A 14,527-nucleotide genomic window follows, 5' to 3' on the forward strand; every position below is an offset into this window, starting at 1 on the left:
CTAAAGAATTTTTTCTTGTAGGCCTAGAGAATTCTAAAGCAATATGTGTTGCTGCTGGCTCCGCGCACTCGGCTTCACTGACAGGTGGGTACCAGCTCTCTCAGGTTAACATGCCACTGGCAGTTCTGTGTCCCTTCTCCAGGTGGTGATACAGGATGCAGAGGGCGGGGCGCAGGCTTTGGAGGCACAGTTCAGGTGTCGCCCCTTGTGTGGTCTCAGACGACTACTCACTGCACCCTCCCGAGACCATTTCCTTGTCTGTAAAATACTTCGTGGGTAGTTCTAGGGACTAAATATGGCCGTACATGTACACACTCATGTGGGCTTACTTCCTCTTCTCCGACTTTGTTTTCTCAACTGCACAAGAAGGATGAGACTATCTCCTTGTCAGGGTCATTGTGATTACCAAATCATGTGAGCAACAGTAACTTTATATGTAACATGTTCTCATCCATTTAATCTATTTAAGTGTCTGATGAAACTGTCTGAGCTTCCTAGCTATCTGTTCTTTCTGTTTCATCTCAAACTAACCTTTCTGATCCATTTATTTCCCTGTTTGCTCTTTCTATATTTACCTCCTCTATTTTATTTATGTAATTATATATTTCTATTTCTATTGATCTTTCATCTTTGTATTTTTCTATCCAATCTCTGTATTCATTTATCTATTTAAATTGAGTTATATATGTTTTCCCTATTGTATTTGGTATTTTTATTTATTTCTCTAGCCCATATCTTTGATCTATTCTTTTATATAACCTTTTTTCTCTCTTGTACTGTATCTGCCTAGCTGTGCATCCACCCACACACTTGACACGCCAGTCACTACAGCATAAACTCTGGTGACAGTGTGGCATTTTCTTGAAAGTAAAGGTTATCTCTTCCGAAGGTTGTTTCTCTCAAAGCTCAGATGGGCTTTCCCCCGGCCAGTAGGCTGGAGACTGTAGCTCTGGGAAATTTATTTTGGTTAAGACCTCTCACACAGATAAATACAAATTTCTTAAAAGATTTTGTTTATCTAGAGAGAAGGGAGAGAAAAGGAGAGAGAGGTAAACATCTGTGTGGGAAAGAAACCTCAATCAGTTGCCTCTCATAACCACCACTCAGACCCGTGCCCTGTGCAGGGATTGAATCTGTGACCTTTTGCCTTGGGGAACGACGCCCAACTCCGCCCACCAACTGAGCTACACTAGTCCGGGCTGCATTACATTTTAAGCAAAGGGAAATGACTTTCATGCGTAGTGTTTTATGTGGAAATTAAGGTGTGTACATAGTACATGTAAACTAATTCATATTAATTTTTCAACACCAAATTTGAAATGCTGTCCAGCTGAATAGCTGTTATTGTTTCTAAATAACAGAGACATAATGTGAGAGTTTAAATACTTTACAAACTGAGCTGCATATAATTTGTTATTTAGTGAATTTCAAACAGCCAATAAAAGAAATACCTACTTTTAGCCTAAATCTTGTATTAGGTAGATTTATACATGTATGCTGAGAGTTGAGTGGAAATCAATGCCACTTACATAGGAAGGGCCGGAGGCCCCAGGTGAGGAACGACTAGTTCATGCCCCACAGTCGGTGAGGGTTGGGGAGGGCGTTCTTTTCTGAGAATCAAAGGAGGCTGAGATGTTTCTACTGTTTTAATTCATTTGAAATGGTTGTCATTATATAAACCTAGAGATTCTTTAATTGCTTGCTAACATCAGTTCCTTAAAAAAATCATGTAATTAGTAAGGCTACTTGTTTTACATGTGGAGCACTTTTATTTTGGTGCTTTAAAAACATGTTGAATTTTTATTTTATTGTGATGTAATTCATATATAAAATTCACCCTTTTAAATTGTACACTCTAGTGATTTTTTAGTATATTCACAAAGTGAGTTGTTTTGGATATTTTTAATGTGAGTTAAAAGTTGTCAACATTAATATTCCCCTTTTTGCTCGAGTTCAAGCTGTTGACACACTGGGTCTTGTTCCTTGTGCTTTTTAGACCTTTCTCCTGAGTTGTACATTATGTAACAGTTCAGCACTGCACCAGAATTTAATTTTGCAACAGTGTATGATCCACATGTGGAAGGCAGTTCCTGTTTGCAAAAAGATGGTTTAGATTTACTAAGGTAACTAGAAGCTTATTACAGACACAGGCTCATGGTCAATGGCATGTTGGTAGCTAACCAGGCCATGTAATAGGTTGAGACTTTGCTGAGGGTCTCTTTTGCCTTCTTGTATGGGACCCTCATATTTTGCACACCCTGGTGAAGTCCAGGAAGTTTGCATGAAACACACCACAGAACTGCAGGATGTCAGTGCTGCAAGGTCACCCGGTGACAACAAAGCTCCACCTATTATGCTCCCTCGATTTAGACTTGATGCAACGAGTCCTGGGATGTGAAGTGATGTGCCCAATGTCCGAGAGACAGAGCAGCAGATCTGGGACTTGAACCCTGTATCTTGGTGTAATGCCCATTAATGATATTGTTTGGCATTTGATTAGTTTTTGATAATATACCAGACTGCCCTCAGGCAAGCAGTACCATAACGCTTTATTGGGAGGTCACAAAGTACAGTGGAAGCGGAAGACCTGGCTTCTTATCCTGCTTGACTCCTTATTAGCCATGTGATCTTTAAAGTAATTTAACATCTCCTGGCCTTGATTAATTTATATTCTAGAAGTGTGCTGTGTAGTAGAATTATAATGTGAGCTGCATTTCAAAAAAATAAAAAGAAGCCCTGGATGGTGTAGCTCAGTGGATTAAGCGCCGGCCGTGAACATCGGCTGCGAGCCAAGGGGTTACTGGTTTGATTCCCAGTCAGGGCACATGCCTGGGTTGTGCGCCAGGTCCCCAGTGGAGGCCACGTGAAAGGCAACCACACATTGATGTTTCTCTCCCTCCTTTCCCCTCTCTCTAAAAATAAATAAATAAAATCTTTAAAAAATGTAAAAAGAAATAGGTGAAGTATTTTTAAAAATATATTTTTCTTAACCCCACATATCCCAAATATTATTTCAATTTGTAATCAATATGAATGTTATTAACGAGCTATGGTTTATTTATTGATTGATTTTTAGTAAGTCTTCGCAATCCTTTGTGCTTTTTGGTCTTATAATGCATTTCAGTTTGGACTAACCACATTTCCAGTGTTTAGTAGCCACATGTGAAGAAATTATAGAACCTTAGGATATTGGAGTTGGAAAAGTGCTTAGAGATCATTGAAGGAGCCACAAATTACAGATCCATAGGCCCAGTTATGGCCCATGGCCCCATTTTTTTGGTTTCCAGTTACGCTTTTTTGAACCCGAATGCCTTTTAAACAAGCATGTGCCCGCTGGTTTGCCAGTCGCCCACCTGTCTCTTTCGTTACCAGTGTCATCAGTCATATTGGTTGCCCTTCTAGACTAGCCTCTAATTTTCAGCTGGTGACACTAAGGCTTGGAGAGGAAGCGATTGTCCAAGGTCAATAGCTAGTTAGCAGATCCGAGAATAGAAGCCAGTCACTTGGCTCTGAATGTGCTCTGTTTCTGTTAAATTACAGTGCCAGTCAGTTGCATCCCTGCCTCTATCCCAGGATCATTGCGAGGTCCAAGTGAGCTGAAGTGCCGTGCAGACGTGATGTGGCCGCAAGATAGTGTCTGCTGGACAGGGCATGTAGTGAAATCTTACGTGTAAAAAGTTTAAGCTTCACAAGTGAATTGTGTCAGACAAAGACAAACCCCATATGATTTCACTTACGTGTGGAATCTAAAACACAAAACAAACACACAAGACAGAAACAGACTCATAGATACAGAGAACAAACTGATGGTTGCCAGGTGGGTTGCCAGGGGCGGGGTGCTGGGTGGAAAGGTGAGGGGATTAAGAACACAGACTGGCAGTTTCGAGCGCAGTCACCGGGATGTGAAGTGCAGCATTGGGAACACAGTCAGTGCCCCTGTAGTGACTGTGTGGTGTCAGGTGGGCGCTGGGCTCTCGGGGGGGGGGAGGGGGTCACTTAGGAAGTTGTACGCATGTCTAACCGCCACGCCGGCACACCCGGGACTAACAAACACTGAATGTCAGCTCTGAAAAAAAATTAAAACAAAAGTTTATGCTTAAATCATATATTTTTAATCTGTTATTTTTTAAAAGTTAATATATATTTTCCTAACAGGAAGTAATGCAAGCATATGGAATATATAGAAAGATGGAATATAGAGAAAAATATCTTTCACAAGGTAGATGTTGAATAAATATTTGTCGAATGAATTAGTGGAAAAACCAACTCACTTATTCCTATTCCTTGACAAACTACTAAGAGTATTTGGCCTTGTTTCCTGTTTATAGAACCAAAAAGTCTAATATTATGCTATATATGAATTTTGTGTCTTGCCTTGGTCTACTCGGCACTGTAGCATAAAAATCACATAACTTTCGGTAACCACTTGTTTTTCAGACTTGTGTTCTTTCCCATCATTCGGGACTAATGTGCCCTCACCTCTTTTGTTCCCTTTTTGCTTACTTAAGATGCTGGAGAGCTGTACGTTTGGGGAAGCAACAAGCACGGGCAGCTGGCTTCCCAGGCTGCTTTCCTTCCTATGCCCCAGGAAATAGAAGCTCACTGTTTTCAGAGTGAAAAGGTCACTGCTGTCTGGAGTGGGTGGACACACCTGGTGGCCCAGACAGGTAAGGAAGCAGCGGAGAACTGGTCGGTAAGAGCAGCTGTGTAAACAGCCACGGATGCTCGGGATGAAGTAGGTTGGATTCTACCAATGAGAAGTTTTGGGGGCTGGGAAGGGGAGTACCTCGAATCTGGTTCTGCAGGCAGTCAGATATACGGCTTTTCCTCTCTGAATCACAGGCTTGCACCCAAAAAGGAGAGACTGGGTTAGGTTATTGCCTTCTGGCCCTAAGAGTCCACGAGGTTTTTGAAAAGGAACCCGTTGCAGCAAGCACCACCCAGAAAAGTGTGCAGGCTGTTGATGAGGCTGCCTTGTCGCAGCTGAAGAGATGACTCTGTTTGCATTCTCACCTGGGTCTAAATTAAAGGCAGCAGAAACTGCTACTTCAAAGGTAAATACCGGGGTTGGCCAAAGTAGGTTTACAGTTGTGAGTAGGCGAAACAGTTTATTTTGTATTATTCTTTATTAACTATTGTATTTTCCATATGAACAAGTGTAAGCCTACTTTTGCCAGCTGTTGTGTTTCATGACTGAGGCAGGAGCATCACACACAGCGGGCCTGGTGTTTCGGGTAAAATGTTTGTTGACCCTAATGAGCCGTGAACACTGACTCAGACACCTTGTCCGTCCGTCTGTCCCCTGAGGTGTCATCTTATCCTGCCATGCTGCCCGCTGTCGGCATTTTTGCCTTCCCTTGAGTCTTCATTTATTTCTCACCCTTCCCTTAGGGCAGTTCTTTCCTGGTCTTCCTATCCCTGACTTTGTCCTCTGTGTCTTCACAGCCTTTCTTTCCCGCCTTCCCAGCGCTCTTGCAGGTTCATGCTGAGGTTTCCAGGCAGGTAATTTGTGATTCTTAAGATCTGTAATCTTGTCAAGGCCTCCTGAATTCCAGGGCCTCTCTCATGAGTCCCCATGCCTGCTCTTGGCCTGCTTAGTAGTCAAACCTGGCTTTCTGTGCTCCCAAATATCTGGTGGCTGTTATTCCAGTACTTTCTGGCTTTTGTAGGTTTTCAGGTCAGCTTCTGTTGTCCTTGGTAAGTCACACCTACTACCCACTGGAACACACAGACGTGGTCTTAGGAGTATTTGTAGTTATGATGCTTTTAATCAGTCTTTTAAAGCCATTCACAACCACTTTGGAACAGAGGCCTGTATTACAAAGGTGTTTAATAAACTTTCCATTTAAAAAGCTTCAGAGGCTGCTGTAAGGAAAGTGTGTTCATTTATTGGGAGGAAAATCGTGACTCTGGAAGGTTCAGACTGCTTAAGGATGGGCAACATCCATGTAAGTTTTTCTTAAAAAAGACTCCCCGAGCATGCGCGCTGCTGATTTGTGTAATTGTTAATGTCTGTCTTTTCCCGCAGACAACGAGCTCTGTGAGAGAAGGCACCATATGATCTCTGCTGTGTAGCAGCAAAGGTATTCAGTTCCTACACCTGACTGGATCTGGTTAAGAGACAGAACACATTCGCATGCACACGAAGTGGGGCAGACAGCTAGGATTTCTGACCTCTTTCCTTGGACTCACTAGTTTATGATCAGAAGGCCTCAGTTTGTCTCTTTTGGTTGGACTCAAAAGTCCAACCAGATCAGTCCTTGTTTGTTGGGAACCTGTTGAGCAATGTCCTTATAAACCTTGGAGAAGCAGGAGAGGAGACACGGGCCATGCCCTTCCACTAGAATGTATAGGCAAGCTGAAGTGTAAGAATGTAGAGGAGGAGGACTTGGCCATTCACCCGTCCATCCACCCATCGTACATATGGAGGACTGTTTATGTACCATCGCTGCACTAGATATAAACCCTGCCCTCAGCGAGCCCACTGTCCACTAGGGGTCAGGTCTGTTGTGGAGCTTCAGTACATTGCAGTATGAGATGTGCAACAGTGGAGCTAAATACAGTGTACAGAAGCAGCATAGAAACTAGCAGTCATATGAGTAATTGGGTATTAACAGGTAGGCGTTTCATGGTTAGTCAGTCTTCAGAGAGTTGCAGTGCAGTGAAATACACTTACTACCAAACGGTAGTGAGTGTGGTTGAGTCTGCCAGCAAACCTTTTACCCAGTTAGGTAGCTGACTAAATGAAAGGTGTGAAGATGCCGCTTCTTCGATTCTGGCTTTGAAGCGTTGTAACCGATGCTTCCACCTCTGGGCCAGCAGCCCAGCCCTCGGGTGGGGGGTCGGAACCCACGTATGCGACACTGAGTCACTCCAGCTGCACCGGAGCTCAGCTCCAGGTCTCCGCCTCCACTTGAGAGCGTGATTTTTTTGGTAATGTTTCAGCTGTTTAATTAACTTGTTAATTCAGATCGCTTGTTTATATACTTGTCACCTCCCCCTTTCTCCCAAGTTCAGAATGGCTAGGAGCTGGGATGTTTGCGTGTCCCGGTTGCTGTGCTGAATGCGGGTAAATGGGAGCGTGCTGCCCTTTCGTTTACCGGTGTTGTGCTCCATCTGGCAGCACTGGAAGCCTTTGATTGGGCTCGGTGTCATTGAGAAGGAACACCCAGGGCCTCCGGTTTAATCAGACTCAGCTGCTCATGTTAATGGGAACAAGATTTGCTCACAGGGTCAGATGCAGCTCATTAGTGGAACAAGGAGTTATTTGACTCCAGTAGTTTTCACAAGTGCTGGTGGTGAATTGTTCCCAGGACCTACCGGCAGGCCATATTAGCACAGAGGCTGCTCCCAGTCTCCTTTGGGAAGGCCGTGTGTGATGCTGATTAAAAAAGAGTTTCTGCACTGTGACCATGTATCTGTCCAGTAAGATGGGATGGGGTGGGGTGGGCTAGGATGAGAGGAAGAGAATGGATTTGCTTTCCTTTTTCCACAGGCCCTGGACCAGTGATTCTCAACCTTGGGGAACATTTGCAATGTCTGAAGACATATTTGGTTGTCACAACTAGGGGGTGCTATTACTGTCCAGTTGGTAGAGGCCAGGGATGCTGCTAAACAATCCTACAATGCAAGGGCATCCCTCGCAATAAAGAAATACCCAGCCTGAAATGAATGTTGTTAGTTTTGACAAGATTGAGAAACACTGCCCAAGACTGCCACCCCCAGGGGTAGTGGTCAGCTAGGTGGTTCACAGGGTATCAGGAAAACCCGATGGTTTGTCTGTATAGGAATCTGGACTAAGTTTCTGCCCTTCCCTTTCAGGAGTCTGGTGCCTGCCTGCAGTGTTTGCGATGGAAAAATACTTTTCTCTGTTAGTCAGAGGCACTTGGAAAGAGTCCAGGTGAACCCGTTCTAATCTGGGAAAGTTGGCAAGGGTACCTGTGTCTCAGGCTGGGGAAGTTGCATTCTAGAAACCTTTCTCAAGCTGCTTGATGTCCCTGATCACTGTTCTTGGGAACTTCATGGGACTCCTGGGTGACTTTATCCAGGCTCAGAGCCCTGCAGCTGCCTTATCTGAGAGTCACGATTTCCTGGCCCAAGGTGCTTCTAGTGAGAGCTGGATGGCAGATCTGGGTGCCTTCCTAGCTTGGTGACATTGGTTAAGTCACCTTATCTGTCGAGGCTTCAGTTTCCTCATCTCTCAAGCAGGATATTCAAACCTGCCTGCATTCTCCATAGCTCTGCGATGAGGTTCAACCGAATGAATCTGGGTGAAAGATCTCAACCATTTGTAAAATGCTATGTGCACACATAAGTGAGAGGTGCCTCAGGTTGGGATACGTGAGTATGTTAAGGAGTCAGCACTTGCTTTTAGAAAGGCTTCTATTTCAACAAGGTCTGTGCAGAGCTTGAGGTACCAGCCTCTCCCCGAGGGCTCATGAGCCGGCCAGGAATGTGATACTCCATATCCAACTCAGACAGGCAAAGCTTTCTAAAACCTTTTGCTTACAAGCAGCAGGCAAGTGGCTCGTTTATTTTATCAACAGTTTGGAAGAGCTTCATGGCCTTTTACGTAATTTTCCTTGTTAAAGTCTCTGAGCACGCTACCGTTCCTTCGTGGTACCCATCCCAATGTGTAACTCTGTACATCGACTGGTATTCGTATGTGTTTAATGTCCAGCCTGTAAATTCCATGCCAGCATTGTCTGTTTTATTCATGGCTATATCCTCAGCACCTGGGCCAGGCCTGGCACTTAGCAGATGATCAATAACTAGTTGCCGAATGAATGAATAAATGGCAAGGTGCAGAGACATGTGGGCCTTGAAGTCACACAGGCCTAAGCTGGAATCCCAGCTCCGCGTGGCTGCGGGCAGCACCGCCTCTCCCCGTCTCTGTTGCCACCATAGTGCAAGCCGCTGCCGCCTCTTGCCTGGATCCTGCAGTGGCCCCCGACTGGTGTCCTCATCTTCCCACACCCACTTCTCTCCCTTCCAGTCTGTTTTCTTATCTCGTCTGGAATATCTTCTCCATCCCATCGTGACACTCTCCAATAGCTTCCTATGGCTCCTGTGAGAAAAACCTAGTCCTCAGTGCTCTGCCCAGTGCCTCCTTTTCCAGCTCCAGGGCTTCCCGTGCTGGCTCCTGACGCCAGCTGGTCTCCACTCTGGCCTTCCTTGCTCCCTGGAACACGTCATGTATTTCCCACTGCAGTGCCTTTGCACCTGACGTTTTCTGTTTGGCCCACGTATCCCTGTACTCCTTCATTTTAACATCATTACAACCTTTTTTTTTTCAGGCTTCAGCCTAGTCATTGCATCCTCAGGGAGGACTTTCCTTGACATACGGACTAATCACTTTTCCCTTTTCACTTCTCAGACCACTACAACCTGTCCTTTGTGCAATTTTTTTTGTCGTGTTCCATGACAAGCTCCCCCTTCCCCTAGACTGTGAGCTCTGTGAGGACAGGGGCCGCTGCGTTTGTTTTGCTCAGCCTTGTATTCTCAGTGCTCAGCCAAATATTTGGCACATGCGAGGTAGGTGCGCAGTAAATATTGGACAAATGAATAAACCTAACTTCTCGGAGCTTATTTTTTTCATTAGGAAAATGGAGTATTGCCGACCCTGGCTGAGAACTAAATGAGATACTTCCAGCACCCAGCGCAGGGACTGAGCTCCCCCGTGTGGGTTCAGTGCACAGCAGCTTCCTCGTCCCTTAGAAACTCTGGAGCCCTCTGGAGGTCAGATGTCCCATAGCGCCTCTTTCCGGCAAAGGTCTCTGAGGGGCTGGGTAGGAATGTCTCTGGATCCGTCCCAGGTTGATTCAGAGCTCTCTCCTGGAGAGTGCAGAAAGACCAGTGCTTAAAAATGCCGAGTGCTGGCTGATGGTGATTAATTAGACTTTCAAGAGGAATGATTTATTCAAGATCTGAACCTTAAAGGGGGGTTGGCCAGAATATCCAGGATCCGGTTGCTTTTGGGATGCTGGACGCTTTCCCCGAGCCATGCGGTATCCCAAAGTAGTCTTGTGGTCTCATGGTGGCTGTGGGTGGAAAAAGTGCATACTGAGTGCTTGACATTCTTCGGTTTCTTCAGTGTCACCTGAGAAAGTCCTAGAATGTTAGACCTTTCAGAGAATCAGAGATGGAATAAGAAACTTCTTCACTTTTTGCAAGAGAAAAAGACTGAATCAAAGAGGAGAGAAGGTGACTTTACGGCAGCATTTAAGCTAGGAATCCAGTTCTGCTTTTCAGTAAATTCTTTCCTTTCCCATCACTGTCCTCCTGGTTCTTGGCTATATTCTTTAGTTGAGACATTTTTTACTCTTTTTTCTCTAATGTGGGAAATTGCATGACATATGTGGGAGGGGTTACTTTCCCTTCTTCACGTGTCAGAAACCGTGAAGAAATATTTTATTGCATTTGATATCTAAGCATTAGTGAAATCCAAGCCTAGCCATTGATTCATACTGAACCGAGTTTATAAATATACCTAATGCTGATTTTTCTGTTTTGAGGCCAAGATCCCTGCCAGAATAGGGTGACAGTGTATATTACAACATCTTCTTTGGGACCATATATCATGAAACCTCAACCAAGCTCAGGGAGGCTCTGACCTCATGGGCTCTATTTAAAGCAGATGCTTTGGAATGAGGTTTGTGCTTTAGAACTTTGAAAACCCAGTGGCTGAAAGTCAAACCAAGCTCAAAGAACTATTTTGAAATGGGCAGTTTTTGCTTATTATTAAAGTCATTAGTTTTTATCCCAGAGTCCTCAGAATGTCAGGAATGGAACTTAGAGCTCAAATGGCCTGACTCATCATTTACAGATGGGGAAACTGAGGACTGGAGAGGGAGAAGCACAGGGAGTGAGAAAAGGAGCTGGGACAGAATGCAAGTCTTGTGGCTCTCGGTCCAGTTCTCTATCGACCTTGTCACGGTCTCTCCAGAGAAGAGGAGAAAGTGGGGATGACTTAAACTAATCACACCACTTTTATCACTAGCAAGTGCTTTCACATCCATTTTCTCCTATGAAGTTGGCGGGGTGGGTGTCACTATCCTTGCTTTCACAGAGAAGGCCCTCATTTGGTTAACTGCATTGCCCTGGTTCACAGAGATGGGCAGAGCTAACACTTGAACCTGATTTGTTTGTCCCCAAGCTTGCTGCTCTGATTCCAAGTTGTGTGTGTGTTTCCGAATGCTCTAACTCATTAACTGAGCTTTTGCCAGTGACTTTTCCAAGCAATAAGGAAGGTAATTCTTAGCTATTCTTGATCCTTCAGCAGGTATTTGTGGAATACTCACCTGCAGGTATATAGCACTATACTTCAGACTACAAGGGGATATAAAATCTGGAACTACCTTCTGGAAGCTTATTGGGTGAAAAACTGAAATATTTAGTAGAAGAATAAAAAAGAATGTAACCAAAAGCCAGAGAAGTGGCCCAGACACCACAAGGTCACATTTGAATGGGTGGAGAGTTTGGGACTTGGTTCTGTTGCTGTCTTTTTGTCCTCTGACAAGACACAAAACTCTCTGGTGTCCTTCTTCCCAGTTGGACAATAGAGGTTGTGGACATAATGATTTCTAAGGGCCATTCCAGCTCTGAAATTCTGCCTTATTAAAAAAAACTGGCCTAAGGAAATAATTACGGATGTTAGAATATTTAAAATGTTGCCATTCATTGTTGCCTGATTTATAATGACAAAAACATATGCATGGAAACAAATGAAACTCTAGGGGGATTGGTTAAATGTACCTTATTATTTTGGAATGTATAGTCGTTAATGAGAATGTTTCAGACGACATTTAATGATAGAGGGTTGTGCTCATGATATAGTGAGTGAAAAGAGTAGATTACAATAAGTTACTACACAGTGACTTCTATTTCTTTAAAATGGGATGTTTACATAGAAAAGACTATAAAGAAATATGCCAGGATATTATCTCTGATTGGGGGGATTATGAATGAATTTTATTTTCTTTTATATTTTTTATGCTCATAGGTAATTTCCAGCTTGACTCTATCCCCCATAAATGTTAAAGCTAATGAATAAAGTTCCTTGCCCCTAAGTGTAGGGATGGCCTCTTTGCCATCCATTCCTGTGTATAAATCCTTGACAAATCACTTCCATGGGCCTCAGTTGGGAGGTTGAATGGGAAAGAGGCAAGAGACTGTAGAAGGAGGCAGGAAAGGGGGGATCTATTTTTGGCACTGTGGTGAGTCAGTTTTGTGACCTCAGGCAAGTTCCTTCAGAACATCCCTGAGCCTTGGTTTCCTTATCTGAATGGAGTTGGGAGGTCACAAAATGTCCTTTGAGCTCCAAGATACAGTTGTTCCTAAGGATGGAGAATTTCTCCAATAGTGTGGAACCTGCTCAGAGGCCTCTTTGGTTTCTGGAGGCTGGCCTCCTTGCCTTTTCTCCCGCCCCCTTGCACCTGCAAGTCCATTTCTGTTGAGTTCAGGGTGGGATTAAATGGAGTTCAGTGGTAGGGCTGAGCTGAGAGAGTGTAGTGACAGGATTTAGCCACTAGAGGGAAGCATTGTTTGATTACTTCCTCCTTTCTCATATCTGCTCTGCAGGTGAAGAGTAGCCTTGATTTGGTTTCAAATTCTAGAATTAAAAGGACCTTGAAGATCATCCAGGAAAGCCCCATTATGCTGCAGGTGTGAGGTAATAGAGTCCAGAAAAGGCAAGTGACCTACAGTATGTTTTCTGCAGGGTCTGCACTGTAGGGTTCTGGTCTAGGCTGTAGACAGAGCAAGAGGGTAGTCAGCTGAGTCCACAGGCAGCCCCCATGATTACATAAGAATCTAAGGGATCTGCCTGTATACACCTTTACTGAGCTCCTCTGGCCAGGTGCTGAGAGGCCTGGAGGTAGAGAATCTCCTGTGGGGTGGGGGAAGCCCATGCAGACACATGCTGCTACACCAGTGTCTTTTGTATCCTCTGGTGGGCTGCCTAGCCCAGGATCCAGGCTGCAGGGGCGGCTTGGAGGCTGGTTTATGGCAGACCTGCAGGTGTCCTTGTGATTGAGGTCCTCCAAAGTCAGGAGATACCCTGGGCACCTCCTCTTTGTTATTTCCAGTGGATTTCTGCAAGCATTGCTCACATGTTCACATGCCCGATCTTACCATTTCTTGAGATTTGCAAGGAATCCTGACAGTTTATTTCCCACCTTTCAAAGGCTTTGTGTTTTTTTTTTGGCCCGGGCTGACTTTACTTTTGGTTTCCAGGGTGCCCACCAGCCCTAAGCATTTTGGTAAAGTGGAATTGTGCACTGATCTGGAAGCCAGGCAGCTGTGTGACCTTGGGCAGGTCACTTCCTCTCTTTGGGTAGGGAGGTCAAACTCTCAGCTGCAGTGTGTCATCTCAGCTAGAGAGATAAAGTTCTGGTGTTATTTTTGGTTTGTTTGGCAATGAATATCCATTGATCTGTGGTGCAGAGAGGTGCAGTGTGTGTCAGGCTGAAGCAGAAGCAGGATTCACTCTTAGAAATAGGTGCCTTCGAGTAAGGGGGCTTGACAGGGGTCTGGCTAAAGCCAAGTGCAGCTGGCCACAGAGGGCCACTAGATGGCAGCAATGGGCAGACAGACAGCCTTGAGGGTGAGGTGGGTAGGGCCAGCATCCAGAGTCAGAATTAGCAAGGTCAGAGCTGAGAGGACCCCCTGGGCGTCACCTAGGTCCTCCTCTCTTTTTATGGATGGGCCAACTCAGGCCCAGAGAGGGAAGGGGGCTACCTAAGGTATCACCACGAGTTAAGACCCGGCTATCTCCTTGCTCGTGAGAAGAACTGAGATTGGTTTGGCCTCTAGCTGGTTGCCCTATGAGTCAGGAGACAGGGGCCTGGGCCCTGGGCCAGGGAGCCAGAGGAAGGAAGGCAAGGGGACAGGAGCTAACTTTCTGCCTCACCCCTGGTTTCTTCAAGTGTCTGGTCCTACTGATCTTCACCCTCCCACCTGCAGGAAGGGCAGTGTCCACTGTCTTTGCTGCTCCCCCCATCTGCCCTGCTCTCCTTCAGGCCAAGGTCCTCCTGTCAGGCTGTGTGTGATGGAACCTTTGCCGGGGGTCTTCTCACAGCTCCCATGCCCCACACGTGGGCAGCCCAGGGCCTTATCAGAAGCACACTGTAATAAGACATGAGTTAGCACAATTGGTTGAACACAATTTTTAAAAACATTTCCCTGGGGTGAGAGTAGGGCAGGGAACCAGTCTTTGCCCAGCACTCGCCAGGTGCAGGGGCCCTGCCAGGTGCCGCCACTTACATTCTCCTCACAACCCTGTGAGGGAGGGCTAGTATCTGAGAGGTGAGGTACCTTTTCTCTGGCAGTCCCCTCTGCCCGGAGCACTCATCTCTCTGGTCCCCATGAGCTATTGCCACACTCCATTGCCTGCTGCCCATCCGTCCCCTCTCACAGAGGCTGCCCTGTCCACCCCGTTGGAAATAGCCACCATTGCTCTGTCCCAGCCTCACTCTTCTCCCGCCTGCTTTGTTTTTCACTATATCAGTTTTCATGGCCTGAAACCATA

The 14,527-nt window shown here is 45.4% G+C and overlaps 1 protein-coding gene across 1 annotated transcript in view; it reads left to right on the forward strand.

The window, feature by feature from the left end:
• Positions 1 to 14,527, forward strand: part of SERGEF (secretion regulating guanine nucleotide exchange factor) — a 183,775-nt gene that overhangs the window by 19,116 nt on the left and 150,132 nt on the right. The window contains exons 7-8 of the mRNA XM_037049962.1: positions 22 to 84; positions 4,509 to 4,667. Of these exons, the coding sequence (XP_036905857.1) occupies positions 22 to 84; positions 4,509 to 4,667 (222 nt within the window). The remainder of the gene's footprint in view (positions 1 to 21; positions 85 to 4,508; positions 4,668 to 14,527) is intronic.

This window comes from Sturnira hondurensis, unplaced genomic scaffold, assembly GCF_014824575.4.
Source record: "Sturnira hondurensis isolate 20B ecotype Veracruz unplaced genomic scaffold, ASM1482457v3 Scaffold0006505, whole genome shotgun sequence".
Classification (NCBI taxonomy): Eukaryota; Metazoa; Chordata; class Mammalia; order Chiroptera; family Phyllostomidae; genus Sturnira; species Sturnira hondurensis.